The sequence below is a fragment of the Schistocerca gregaria genome, chromosome 11, assembly GCF_023897955.1.
Source record: "Schistocerca gregaria isolate iqSchGreg1 chromosome 11, iqSchGreg1.2, whole genome shotgun sequence".
Lineage (NCBI taxonomy): Eukaryota > Metazoa > Arthropoda > Insecta > Orthoptera > Acrididae > Schistocerca > Schistocerca gregaria.
In genome coordinates, this window is record NC_064930.1 from 99696951 (window position 1) to 99712051 (window position 15101).

At 43.6% G+C, this 15101-nt stretch overlaps 1 protein-coding gene across 1 annotated transcript in view; it reads left to right on the top strand.

The window, feature by feature from the left end:
- Nucleotides 1–404: 404 nt before the first annotated feature.
- Nucleotides 405–15101, top strand: part of LOC126295047 (hornerin-like) — a 156107-nt gene continuing 141410 nt past the window's right edge. The window contains exon 1 of the mRNA XM_049987296.1: nucleotides 405–579. Within this exon, the coding sequence (XP_049843253.1) occupies nucleotides 405–579 (175 nt within the window). The remainder of the gene's footprint in view (nucleotides 580–15101) is intronic.

Consider the following 15101-nt stretch of genomic DNA (forward strand, 5'->3'; position numbering starts at 1 on the left):
TACATCCAGCATCTCTACGATCGTCTCCATGGGAGAATAGCAGCCTGCATTGCTGCGAAAGGTGGATATACACTGTACTAACGCCGACATTGTGCATGCTCTGTTGCCTGTGTCTATGTGCCTGTGGTTCTGTCAGTGTGACCATGTGATGTATCTGACCCCAGGAATGTGTCAATAAAGTTTCCCCTTCCTGGGACAATGAATTCACGGTGTTCTTATTTCAATTTCCAAGAGTGTATTTGTACGAAGACCGTGTGTTGGCAGCTGGTCACTCTCACGCCAGACAGGAATGTGCCTGCGATAGTGACGGGAGACCTCACACTTCCTGTGGTTTAGTCGTCCTGCGGTAGATTTCCGCCGCGCTAGTCTTTATATTGTTTCTCTGCTTCTGTTTGCTGCCCACGATGGATCCGGAGGCCGTCGTTGCGTCGCTCGTGGCTCTGCTGGTGACAAATGGGACCTCGGTGCTGGACTGCACCTGCGTCCACCTCAACGACATGGCCGACCGCGTCAGCCACTGGCTACACAGAGTCAGTGACGGCGAACTAGACATATGGCAGCAGCAATGTCAATATTTCGGTAAGTGCTTTTCAGCGCAATACGGATTCCCAAAGCATTATGTACAGTGTACTCTTCAACCACTCGCAGGCGGCTTGGGATGCACACGCTATTATCAAAGCTGCGCAAACATTTCCCGCCCGACTGTGAAGGACTATGTTTAATCAGGGGCAGACTGCACTTCATTGCCAACCTTTTCGGTCAGCGGACTTTGTTCACACTTTCACGAGTGGAAAGATACGAGCGCGTTTTTTAAGCGAGTACCGTTTTGAAATAAAAAAGAGACGTACTAACATATCTCAATAATTTTATTTTTACATCAAATCCTGTACCTTAAGCTACCCAAAGCAGTATGTACACTGTATTCTTCAACCACTCGCAGGCGGCTCGGGATGCACACGCTATTATCAAAGCAGGTCACACGTTCCAGCCCGACAGTGCAGGACTATGTTTTATTAGGGGCAGACTGCACTTCATTGCCAACCTTTTCGGTCAGTGGACTTTGATCACACTTCCACGAGTGGAAAGATTCGAGGCGTGTTTTTTAAGTAAGTACCGTTTTGAAATTTAAAAAGAGACGTACCAAGATATCTCAATAATTTTATTTTTACATCAAAGCCTGTGCCTCAATCTACTTTTCTGCAGGGTGAAAAGTATTTAAACCGACAAACTCTGGGAGGTTATAGTTGTTGTTGTGGTCTTCAGTCCTGAGACTGGTTTGATGCAGCTCTCCATGCTACCTTGTCCAGTGCAAGCTTCTTCATCTCCCAGTACCTACTGCAGCCTACATCCTTCTGGATCTGCTTAGTGTATTCATCTCTTGGTCTCCCTCCACGCAGCCCTCCAATACTAAATTGGTGATCCCTTGATGCCTCAGAACATGTACTACCAACCGATCCCTTCTTCTAGTCAAGTTGTGCCACAAACTCCTCTTCTCCCCAATTCTATTCAATACCTCCTCATTAGTTACGTTATCTACCCATCTAATCTTCAGCATTCTTCTGTAGCACCATATTTCGAAAGCTTCTATTCTCTTCTTGTCTACAGTATTTATCATCCACGTTTCACTTACACACATGGCTACACTCCATATAGGGAACATCAAAACAAATATTTTTCCCTAATGTCATTTTTTCCTATGAGGAGTATTTAAACCGCTAGAGGAAGATTTCTCTGGCGGCAAATTAATTAAACCAAGAAACACTTTTCCATTTTTTTATGACCAAGAGACAACACGTTAACACAGCCCAATTTCAGTTACAGTAGATTTTCAAAAATGCCTCCATTGACATGTAAACTAAGGATACACTGTCATATCATGTGACACAGGCAAAAACCACAGGAGTATCCTGAATTGCTCCTGCTGCTGCTACTATCCGGGCAACCAGATCCACTTCTGATCCAACAGGATTTCCGTAAACAACTCTCGCCACACAAAAAAGTCCAGTGGGGACATATCTGGGGATCGAGCAGGCCTCGGTACAGGACCACCTCTGCCAATCCACGTTTCTGGGAACCGTCGGTCCAGGAATCGACGCAAACGACGACTGAAATGTGCCGGCGCCCCGTCAAGCTGGAACCACATGCATTGTCTTGAAGAGAGTGGGACGTCTTCCAGCAATTCTGGCAATGCTCTGGCGAGAAAATTGTAATAGTGTCTGCCATTTAATCCCCTAGGTAGCAGATACGGCCCAATTAAACAGTCCCCAATAGCACCAACCCACACATTAACGAAGAACCGCACTTGGTGAGTGCTAGTAACTGGCATGTGAGTTGTCCTCACTACAAACATGCGAATTGTGCATGTTGAAGACTCCATCACGCCAGAACGTTGCTTCATCGATAAACAACACGAAGGATGGAAATGTAGGATGCATTTCACACTGTTCCAGGTATCACTGCGAAAACTGTGTTAGCACACTGGACTCGCATTCGGGAGGACGACGGTTCAATCCCGTCTCCAGCCATCCTGATTTAGGGTTTCTGTGATTTCCCTAAATCGTTTCCGGCAAATGCCGGGATGGTTCCTTTGAAAAGGCACGGCCGATTTCCTTCCCAGTCCTTCCCTAACCCGAGCTTGCGCTCCGTCTCTAATGACCTCGTCGTCGACGGGACGTTAAACACTAACCACCACCACCACATAAAACTGTGCTCTGGGTGGATAATCTACTGGTTCCAGGTTGTGGATACGCTGTAAGTGAAATGGACGTAACATTTGCTCTCGAAGGACCGTTCTTACATTCGTCTGATTCATCCCCATGTTACGTGCAATTACACGAGTGCTGATTGATGGATCCCGCTCCACATGCTGCAAGACAGCTTCCTCAAATTGCAGCGTTCTTACCGTGCGACGGCGTCCCTGTCCAGGTGATCTGCTAAATGACCCGGTCTCACGCAGACGTTGGTACAAAGCAGCAAAGGTCGTATGATGCGGGATACGGCGATTAGGATACTGTTGTTGATAAACCCGCTATGCAGCTCGTCCGTTGTGGTGCGCTACGTAGTACACACCAACCGTATCAGTGTACTCACTCCAGGTGTACCGCTCCATTAGTAAACAGAGACAATGCGCTACTTCACTGGTGGACAGCAGTTGCCTACAACTCAAGAGCGTAATACGCCCACTAACAACTGAAGAGCGTAATACGGCCTCCACCGGTTTACATAATCCTCCTAGGGAAAAATGACATTAGCGAAAAATATTTGTTTAGATGTCCCCTACAACCTCCCAGAGTTGTCGGTCTAAATACTTTTCGCTCTGTATATAATTTCCGTCAATATTGAGGCACTTGTCATAGCGTTGTACCAGTTCTTGAATACCCTCCTCATAGAAGTCTGCCGCCTGACTTGTTAACCACTGCATCACCAATGTTTTGACTTCGTCATCGTCTTGAAGACGCTGACCGCCCAGGTGTTTCTTCAAGTGCAGGGACAGATGGTGGTTGGGGGTTGGGTTGTTTGGGGGAAGAGACCAGACAGCAGGGTCATCAGTGTCATCGGATTAGGGAAGGACGATTAAAGAAGTCGGCCGTGCCATTTCAAAGGAACCATCCCGGCATTTGCCTGGAGCGATTATTCCGTCTGAATTACTCCGCCTCTCACTATTTTTAATACTAGAGTTAATTTTATTCGGCTTGTGGTTTTATTTATTTAGATATGATTATACACTCCTGGAAATGGAAAAAAGAACACATTGACACCGGTGTGTCAGACCCACCATACTTGCTCCGGACACTGCGAGAGGGCTGTACAAGCAATGATCACACGCACGGCACAGCGGACACACCAGGAACCGCGGTGTTGGCCGTCGAATGGCGCTAGCTGCGCAGCATTTGTGCACCGCCGCCGTCAGTGTCAGCCAGTTTGCCGTGGCATACGGAGCTCCATCGCAGTCTTTAACACTGGTAGCATGCCGCGACAGCGTGGACGTGAACCGTATGTGCAGTTGACGGACTTTGAGCGAGGGCGTATAGTGGGTATGCGGGAGGCCGGGTGGACGTACCGCCGAATTGCTCAACACGTGGGGCGTGAGGTCTCCACAGTACATCGATGTTGTCGCCAGTGGTCGGCGGAAGGTGCACGTGCCCGTCGACCTGGGACCGGACCGCAGCGACGCACAGATGCACGCCAAGACCGTAGGATCCTACGCAGTGCCGTAGGGGACCGCACCGCAACTTCCCAGCAAATTAGTTACACTGTTGCTCCTGGGGTATCGGCGAGGACCATTCGCAACCGTCTCCATGAAGCTGGGCTACGGTCCCGCACACCGTTAGGCCGTCTTCCGCTCACGCTCCAACATCGTGCAGCCCGCCTCCAGTGGTGTCGCGACAGGCGTGAATGGAGGGACGAATGGAGACGTGTCGTCTTCAGCGATGAGAGTCGCTTCTGCCTTGGTACCAATGATGGTCGTATGCGTGTTTGGCGCCGTGCAGGTGAGCGCCACAATCAGGACTGCATACGACCGAGCCACACAGGGCCAACACCCGGCATCGTGGTGTGGGGAGCGATCTCCTACACTGGCCGTACACCTCTGGTGATCGTCGAGGGGACGCTGAATAGTACATGGTACATCCAAACCGTCATCGAACCCATCGTTCTACCATTCCTAGACCGGCAAGGGAACTTGCTGTTCCAACAGGACAATGCACGTCCGCATGTATCCCGTGCCACCCAACGTGCTGTAGAAGGTGTAAGTCAACTACCCTTGCCAGCAAGATCTCCGGATCTGTCCCCCATTGAGCATGTTTGGGACTGGATGAAGCGTCGTCTCACGCGGTCTGCACGTCCAGCACGAACGCTGGTCCAACTGAGGCGCCAGGTGGAAATGGCATGGCAAGCCGTTCCACACGACTACATCCAGCATCTCTACGATCGTCTCCATGGGAGAATAGCAGCCTGCATTGCTGCGAAAGTTGGATATACACTGTACTAGTGCCGACATTGTGCATGCTCTGTTGCCTGTATTTCTGTCAGTGTGATCATGTGATGTATCTGACCCCAGGAATGTGTCAATAAAGTTTCCCCTTCCTGGGACAATGAATTCACGGTGTTCTTATTTCAATTTCCAGGAGTGTATATGTGTAGCAGCAAGTTAGTTGGTACGTGGTAACTAGTAACTTTGGTTTACGGTATTAAAATTTGGATTTGCAATGTTCAGACTGATATAAAACTGAAACTGACAGCTGATGGCAGTACTCAAAATTATTTGTAACAAGTTGCTACGGTTTTGATTCAATGTTATTACACTGTCTTTACTTGGTAATTATTTCTTCATAACAGGCTGTATGACTCACACTAGCACACACATATGTTATGTTCAGACACGGAGTGGGACAGGGAATAAACACTTTTATCGTAAATGTGGCACACCGCGGATAAAATTATTGCTATTCCACATCTGCTCTGGATAATCATGTAGGAAACATTCACTTGCTACTGTAACGTAATCAAGAAAGAAAGAAAACTGTATCTGAACTCACTACCTTGCATCGTGTTCAGAAAAGTCAGTAATGAAATTCGAATGATCGTCAGAGCACTGAATGTTGGTTACGTTATGCAGTGGATTTTTGAATACTGTTAATCAGAACAGGTGCGCTGCTAGCCCGCGTTCTCTTAATCTCAGGGAAAAAATGTAAAATATTGCTTTAGTTTCACAGAGCAGACCGTGTCAAAATGTGAAAGTGATAAAATCATAACACAGTTATTCTTTATATTTTTGTGATCGCAAAGGGACGTGTCGCACAGGACCTTCGAAATCAAACTGAGAAATGCACTGAATAATATAATATAGTCTGCCGGCACTGCTGGAAGCTGTAATAAAATGTTACATATTATTATGTTACCTCGCTTTACCGGCGAGGAGACTGCGATGCCTGAAATAATTATTTTTTAAATGTGCCACGTCTACGGCTGTTGCCCTCGCAGATTGGTACAGCGGCTTCCGCTAAATTTAATGCTGAAAATGTCTAAATTATTTGCGGGACGAATGGCTGGCACCTTTACAAATTATTTTAAAGATATATTTGCTCAAACTCTATATATTCAAACAAAAATGCAGTAATTTTACACACCTTTTTACAACAACTCGCCTAATGGCGGATCTCAAGCTTCATGAACAAAAGACTCACGGCCAGAATATACATTTGCTTAACAAGTGTTACTCTTAACGAAAGCCAAAGAGAAGAGAGAGATTATTACAATGCTTTTTACTATTTATACGTGTACTGAATTGTCCTTTTATCTGAGGCACAGATAATAACCACTAATTCATTTAACAAGAATACGATTGTCCAAGGTAATAATATGTCATGGATTGAAAGTTAAAAAATTGCATATAACGTCAAATAATTATGAATGTTTTACATACACACATAATATATTCGTGAAATGTTTACACAGTCTTGCTTTATTGCTTCACTTGGTCATGTTTGTTAGTGTTTAAATTATTTCTCTTTCGCCGTCTGCGTGGCACTATATCGATACATGTTAAGAGGACTTTTTTTTTATGGTCATCAGTCTACTGACTGGTTTGATGCGGCCCGCCACGAATTCCTTTCCTGTGCTAACCTCTTCATCTCAGAGTAGCACTTGCAACCTACGTCCTCAATTATTTGCTTGACGTATTTCAATCTCTGTCTTCCTCTACAGTTTTTGCCCCCTACAGCTCCCTCTAGTACCATGGAAGTCATTCCCTCATGTCTTAGCAGATGTCCTATCATCCTGTCCCTTCTCCTTATCAGTGTTTTCCACATATTCCTTTCCTCTCCGATTGTGCGCAGAACCTCCTCATTCCTTACCTTATCAGTCACCTAATTTTCAACATTCGTCTATAGCACCACATCTCAAATGCTTCGATTCTCTTCTGTTCCGGTTTTCACACAGTCCATGTTTCACTACCATACAATGCTGTACTCCAGACGTACATCCTCAGAAATTTCTTCCTCAAATTAAGACCGGTATTTGATATTAGTAGACTTTTCTTGGCCAGAAATGCCTTTTTTGCCATACCGAGTCTGCTTTTGATGTCCTCCTTGATCCGTACGTCATTGGCTATTTTACTGCCTAGGTAGCAGAATTCCTTAAGTTCATTGACGTCGTGACCATCAATCCTGATGTTAAGTTTCTCGCTGTTCTCATTTCTACTACTTCTCATTACCTTCGTCTTTCTCCGATTTACTCTCAAACCATACTGTGTACTCATTAGACTGTTCATTCCGTTCAGCAGAATTCTTCTTCACTTTCACTCAGGATAGCAATGTCATCACCGAATCGTATCATTGATATCCTTTCACCTTGTATTTTAATTCCACTCCTGAACCTTTCTTTTATTTCCATCATTGTGTCCTCGATGTACAGATTGAAAAGTAGGGGCGAAAGGCTACAGCCTTGTCTTACACCCTTCTTAATACGAGCACTTCGTTCTTGATCGTCCACTCTTATTATTCCCTCTTGGTTGTTGTACATATTGTATATGACCCGTCTCTCCCTATAGCTTACCCCTACTTTTTTCAGTATCTCGAACAGCTTGCACCATTTTATATTGTCGAACGCTTTTTCCAGGTCGACAAATCCTATGAACGTGTCTTGATTTTTCTTTAGCCTTGCTTCCATTATTAGGCGTAACGTCAGAATTGCCTCTCTCGTGCTGGCAAAAATTAATTATATTCTGAAAACGATTCTTCAAATATTTACTGTTGGTAATGAAATGATTTTACAAACGTTCAAATGGGACTTACTTTTTACAATAATCTTACAACTAGCACTGCGCAAACATACCTTCAGTGGTCTTGAGTTTCTAAAAAAATAATTCATTAATATTGGTTCCTCTTATGATAATAGTTAGCTGACGTCTCTGTACATCCGTTTATAATCTCTTGCAAGGCATAGCTGGTGGCTGGCAGGCACACCTCCCCTCTCAACCTCTCGCTTCAGACCTGCTACCGACTCGCTTCACTTCTCGCTTACTACTGACTTCCTACGAACGCCAAAGTGCGGTCTCTCCCGCCAGCAATTCTTTCTGGTGCAGACAATCCCTGCTACCATTACAAAATGTATCAATTCGCGGCCTTTCCCGCTCTTTTCTTAAAATGTATCCATACGCGGTCTCTCCCGCCCTTTTTAAAACTATATCAGTGTGTGGTATCACCCGACAACAATACTTCGGTGCAGACATTCCCTGATACCACAACTATTTCCAAAATGACAAATATTGATTATTCCTACTTAATGCTATTAATAAAATATAAACATCTTTCATAAATTGTGGTTTGAGAATAGACAATAGAAGTACACACATCTTACAAGGCTTTCATGTAAAAATAAAATTATTGAGATATCTTAGCACGTCTATTTTTTTTTTTTTTAATTTCAAAACGGTACTTACTTGGAAAACAAACACGCCTCGGAGCAATGAATGGTGGCAGGTCTGTTACTTATCTGACGAGATACCCCGGGGTAACCGCGGCGATAACTACGGGAAAAATACAGCTCAGAGGCTCATCCCAGCGATTAAAAGTAAGAAAAGAGTGCTATGCCTATTATAACATGTGTAGAACTATGAAAGCGGAATTTTCCTATAGATGGTCAGTGTAGGGTCCGTGGAGACCGCGTCCGCAGCGCCATCTGCTTCCTGTAACGGCTGACGACGATCGTCAACACACAGTAGCCCAAGTTCCATACATCCGTATCTGCTCCAAACCCGTAAACATGCCGAGTTCTGCGCTTACGAACTACGGTTTGCGGACAGCGTTGGTTTTCTGTTGCCGTTTGAAGAAAACTGCTGCAGAATCGCATCGAATGCTTGTCGAAGCTTTCGGCGAACATCCTCTTGGGAAAACACAGTGTTTCGAGTGGTTGAAAAAGTTCAAAAGCGGTGATTTTGACGTGAGGAACAACGAGTGCGGGGGAACCAGCGAAAAAATTCGAACACAACGAATTTCAGGCCTTATGAGTAACGTAGAAGTACACTACTGGCCATTAAAATTGCCACACCAAGAATAATTGCAGAATGATAAACGGGTATTCGTTGCACAAATATATTATACTAGAACTCACATGTGATTACATTTTAACGAAATTTGGGTGCGTAGATCCTTAGAAATCAGGACCCAGAACAACCACTTCTGGCCACAATAACGGCCTTGATACGCCTGGGCATTGAGTCCAACAGAGCTCGGATGGCGTGTACAGGTACAGCTGCCCACGCAGCTTCAACACGGTACCACAGTTCATCAAGAGTAGTGACTGGCGTATTGTGACGAGCCAGGTGCTCGGCCACCACTGAGCAGACGTTTTCAGTTGGTGAGAGATCTGGAGAATGTGTTGGCCAGGGCAGTAGTCGAACATTTTCTGTACCGAGAAAGGCCGGTACAGGACCTGCAAAATGCGGTGGTGCATTATCCTGCTCAAATGAATAGTTTCACAGGGATCGAATGAAGGGTAGAGCTACGGGTCGTAACAGATTTGAAATGTAGCGTCCACTGTTCAAAGTACCGTTGATGCGAACAAGAGGTGACCGAGACGTGTAACCAATGGCACCCCATAGCATCAACCCGGGTGATACGCCAGTATGGCGATGACGAATACACGCTTCCAATGTGCGTTCACCGCGATGTCGCCAAACACGGATGCGACCATCGTGATGCTGTAAACAGAACCTGGATTCACCCGAAAAAATGACGTTTTCCCATTCGTGCACCCAGGTTCGTCGTCGAGTACACCATGGCAGGTGCTCCTATCTGTGATGCAGCGTCAGGGGTAACAGCAGCCACGGTCTCCGAGCTGATAGTCCATCCTGTTGCAAACGTCGTCGAACTGTTCGTGCAGATGGTTGTTGTCTTGCAAACGTCCCAATTTGTTGACTCTGGGATCGAGATGTGGCTGCACAATCCGTTACAGCCATGCGGATAAGATGCCTGTCATCTCGACTGCTAGTGATACGAGGCCGTTGGCGTCCAGCATGGCGTTCCGTATTACCCTCCTGAACCACCGATTCCATATTATGCTAACAGTCATTGGATCTCGACCAACGCGAGCAGCAATGTCGCGATACGATAAACCGCAATCGCGATAGGCTACAATCCAAACTGTATCAGTCGGAAACGTGATGGTAGTCATTTCTCCTCCTTACACGAGTCATCTCAACAACGTTTCACCAGGCAACGCCAGTCAGATGCTGTTTGTGTATGAGAAATCGGTTGGTAACTTTCGTCATGTCAGCAAGTTGTAGGTGTCGCCACCGGCGCCAACCCTGTGTGAATGCTCTGTAAAGTTAATCATTTGCATATCACAGCATCTTCTTCCTGTCGGTTAAATTTCGCGTGTGTAGCACGTCATCTTCGTGGTGTAGCAGTTTTAATGGCTAGTGGTGTAAATATCCTCGGAGCATTGAAGCAACTTAAATCAATTAATAAAAGCAAGTCTTCTGCTCCACACCGTATACCAATTAGGTTCCTTTCGGACTATGCTGATGCATTAGCTCCATGCTAACAATCATATACAACCGTTCGCTTGACAAAAGATCAGTACCCAAAGACTGGAAAGTTGCACAGGTCACACCAATATTCAAGAAAGATAGTAGGAGTAATCAACTAAATTACAGGCCCATATCCATAACGTCAATTTGCTGCAGGGTTTTTGAATATGTATTGTGTTCGAACATTATGAATTACCTCGAAGAAAACGGTCTATTGACACACAGTCAACATGGGTTTAGAAAACTTCTTTCCTGTGAAACACAACTAGCTTTTTACTCGTATGAAGCGTCGAGTGCTATTGACAAGGGATTTCAGATCGATTCAGTATTTCTCGACTTCTGGAACGCTTTTGACACTGTACCACACAAGCGGCTAGTAGTAAAATTGAGTGCTCATGGATCGTCTCAGTTATGTGACTGGATTTATGAAAACCTCTCAGAGAGGTCATAGTACGTAATAATTGACGGAAAGTCGTCGAGTAAAATTTCTGGCGTTCCCCAAGGTAGTGTCATAGACCCTTTGCTGTTCCTTATCTACATAAACGATTTGGGAAACAATCTGAGCAGCCGTCTTCGGTTGTTTGCAGATGATGCTGTCGTTTATCGACTAATAAAGGCATCAGAAGATCAAAAGAAACTGCCAGACAATTTAGGAATGATATCTGAATGGTGCGAAAAGTGGCAGTTGACCCTAAATAACGAAATGTGTGAGGTCATCCACATGAGTGCTAAAAGGTACTGGTTAGACTTCGGTTACACAGTAAATCTGTCTAATGTAAAAGCCATAAATTCAACTAAATACCTAGGTATTACAGTTACGAACAATTTAAATTGGAAGTCTTCACGGTAAATGATGACAGCCAAAACAGTTGCAGAATGAAGATTTATTATAATTTTTGAGCAAGGTTTCGGTATATATAAATATACCTTCATCAGAAGTAAAAAATATAAAATTACATCCTGCAATGGAGATTAATAAAATAATTGTGCCAAAGGCGTCGTCAGTAGTTAAGACATCATCTCCATTTGTACAACATGACTATGGACACAGGGCCAATGCGAACACAGTTTAGCACCGGTACTTCGCCTATGACCTATCGAGACGAAACCTTGGTCAAGAATTTGAATAAATCTTTATCCTGCAACTGTTTTGGCTGTCGTCATTTACCGTGAAGAATTTCAGCAGTTGTTGTTTCAGCCATGTTTAAAATCTTTAAATTGGAAGGAACACATAAAAAATGTTGTGGAGAAGGGTAACCAAAGACTGCGTTTCATTGGCAGGACACTTAGAAAATGTAACATACCTATTAAGGAGACGCTTTTAGAACATTGCTGCGCGGTGTGGGATCCTTACAAGATAGGACTGACGGAGTACATCGAAAAAGTTCAAAGAAAGGCAGCAGAGTGTCACAGAAAAGATACAGGATTTGGGATGGACATCATCAAAAGAAAAGCGTTTATCGTTGCGGCGGAATTATGTCACGAAATTCCAATCACCAACTTTGTCCTCCAAATGCGAAAATATTTTGCTGACACTTACATAGGGAGGATAAAATAAGAGGAATCAGAGCTCACGCGGAAAAATATAGGTATTCATTCTTTCCGCTCGCAATACGAGATTGGAAGAATAGAGAATTGTGAAGGTGGTTCGATGAACCCTCTGCCAGGCACTTAAATGTGATTTGCAGAGTATCGATGTAGATGTAGATGTAAATGTAGGTTGGATGAAGGTGATGCTCAGACTCAAGAGGAGCTCGCGGGACAATAGAATGTGATGCAGAAAGCCGTTTCTTTCGCTTCGGTTGAAAGCAATGGGAAAGGAGCAGAGAATGGGAAAATGGATTCCGCATGAAGTGAATGAAGGACAGCAAGCAACTTGTGAAGTGCTGCTCGCCAGATACAAGGGAAAGTCGTTTCTCCATCAAATAGTGGAAAGTGATGAAAATTTGATATATTTTGAGAATTCTAAGCGTCGTAAATGATGAGTGAATCCAGGCAAACCATCGACATCCACTGCAAGACCAAATCTCTTTGGAAAGAGGACAATGCTCTGTGTTTGGTGGGATCAGAAGCGCGTCATCTGTTACGAGCTGCTAAAACCTGGTGAAACCGTTAACACTCATCGCTCCCAACAGCAATTGGTCGATTTAAATCGAGCATTACGTAAAAAACGACCAGTACAGATTAGATTAGTACTTGTTCCACAGATCATGAATACGACACTTTGTAATGATGTGGAACGTGTCAGGTTAACAAAAGGTGTCTGTACACGATATTACATTAGACAAAATATTACATGACACTTCATATTTATAATTTTTTTGTGGGGGTTGGGGAAATTGCCACTTACTATATCCCAAAATTCATCTAATGAGTAGAAGGAGCTGCCATTAAGAAATTCTTTTAATTTCCTTTTAAATGGTGCATGGCTATCTGTCAGACTTTTGATGCTATCAGATAAGTGACCAAAGACTTCTGTGGCAGCATAATTTACCCCCTTATGAGCCAAAGTTAGATTTAACCTTGAGTAGTCAAGATCATCCTTTCTCCTAGCGTTGTAGCCATGTATACTCCTATTACTTTTGAATTCGTTCGGATTGTTAATAACAAATTTCATAAGTAAATATATATATTGTGAGGCTACAGTGAAGAGCTCTAGCTCTTTAAATAAGTGTGTGCTGGATGATCTTGGATGAGCTCCAGCAATTATTCTGATTACACTCTTTTGTGCAATTAACACTCTTTTACTCAGTGATGAGTTACCCTAAATATGATGCCATACGAAAGCAAAGAATAAAAATAAGCGTGGTAAGCTAATTTACTCAGATGTATATCATCAAAATTTGCAATGATCCTAATAGCATAAGTAGCTGAACTCAAACGTTTCAGCAGATCCTCAGTGTGTTTTTTCCAGTTTCTCCCTCACACCTAGAAATTTTGAATATTCTACCTTAGCTAGCGATTTCTGATCGAAGTCTATATTTAATAATGGTGTCATACCATTTACTGTGTGGAACTGTATATACTGTGTTTTGTCAAAGTTTAATGAGAGCCCATTTGCAGAGAACCACTTAATGATTTTCTGAAAAACATCATTTACAATTTCACCAGTTAATTCTTGTCTGTTAGGTGTGGTAGTTATAGTTGTATCATCGGCGAAAAGTACCAGCTTTGCATGTTCGTGAATACAGAATGGCAAGTCACATATAAAGAACAGCAGAGGACCCAAGACCGAACCTTGTGGCACCCCTTCCTTAATTGTTCCCCAGTTTGTGAAATCACAAGTTTTTTGTATATTATGTGAACTGCTTATTTCAACTCTCTGCACTCTTCCAGTTAGGTATGATTCAAACCATTTGAGCACTGTCCCATTCATACCACAGTACTTGAGCTTATCTAGAAGTATTCCATGATTTACACAATCAAAAGCTTTTGATAGATCACAAAAAATCCCAACAGGTGACTTACAATTACTCAGAGCATTTAATATTTCATTAGTGATAGTATATATAGCATTTTCCATTGACAAACCCTTCTGGAAACCAAGCTGACATTGTGTTAAAACTTCATTTTTACAAAGGTGTGAAGCTACTCTACAATACATTATTTTTTCAAGAATTTTGGATAAGGCACTCAGAAAAGAGATTGGGCGGTAGTTGTTGACATCAGACGTGTCCCCTTTTTTATGCAGTCGTTTAACAATGGCATACTTCAGTCTATCTGGGAAAATACCCCGCTTCAGAGCGCTATTACATATGTGGCTAAGAATCCCACTTATTTCTTGGGAACAGGCTTTTATTATCCTGCTGGAAATGCCATCAATTCCATGTAAGCTTTTATTCTTGAGAGAGTTTATTATCTTCCTAATTTCAGAACGAGAGGTGGGTGGAGTTTCAAGTGTATCAAATGGTGTGGGTACCGCCTTCTCCATTAACTGCCTTGCTCCTTCTAATGAACAAGTAGATCCTATTTTCTCTACAACATTTAAAAAATGATTATTTAAAAAGTTTTCGACTTCCGGCTTGTTGTTTATCAAGTTTCCATTCGCTTTGATGGTGATGCTGTCATCCTGTACTCCATGTCTCCCGTGTACTAACATTCCAAATTGTTCTGATTTTGTTATCAGAGGTATTAATCTCAGACACGATGAGCATACTTCTGGAATTTTTAATAACGTTTTTTAATGTAGCACAGTAGTTTTTGTAATATTTGGCTGTTTCTGGGTCATTACTATTTCTTGTTGTTAGATACATGGAAAAAGGTAACACAAAGTCATATTGCACCACGATTACGTCCCATAACGGACAGCAAAACGGACCAGGGAAACGGTCGAGGGGCTCGGTTGGAAAATAGCAGGGCATGTGGCTTACTCTCCAGACATGGCTGTTTCTAGTTATCATTTGTTTGCGTCACTGGCACACGCTCTCGCTGAACAACGCCGCAACTCGTATGAAAGTGTATGAAAATGACCCGCTGATTGGTTCGCTTCGAAAGAAGTACTTTTTTTCGTGTGTGTGTGTGTGTGTGTGTGTGTGTGTGTGTGTGTGTGTGTGTGTGGTGCCGTTCATGG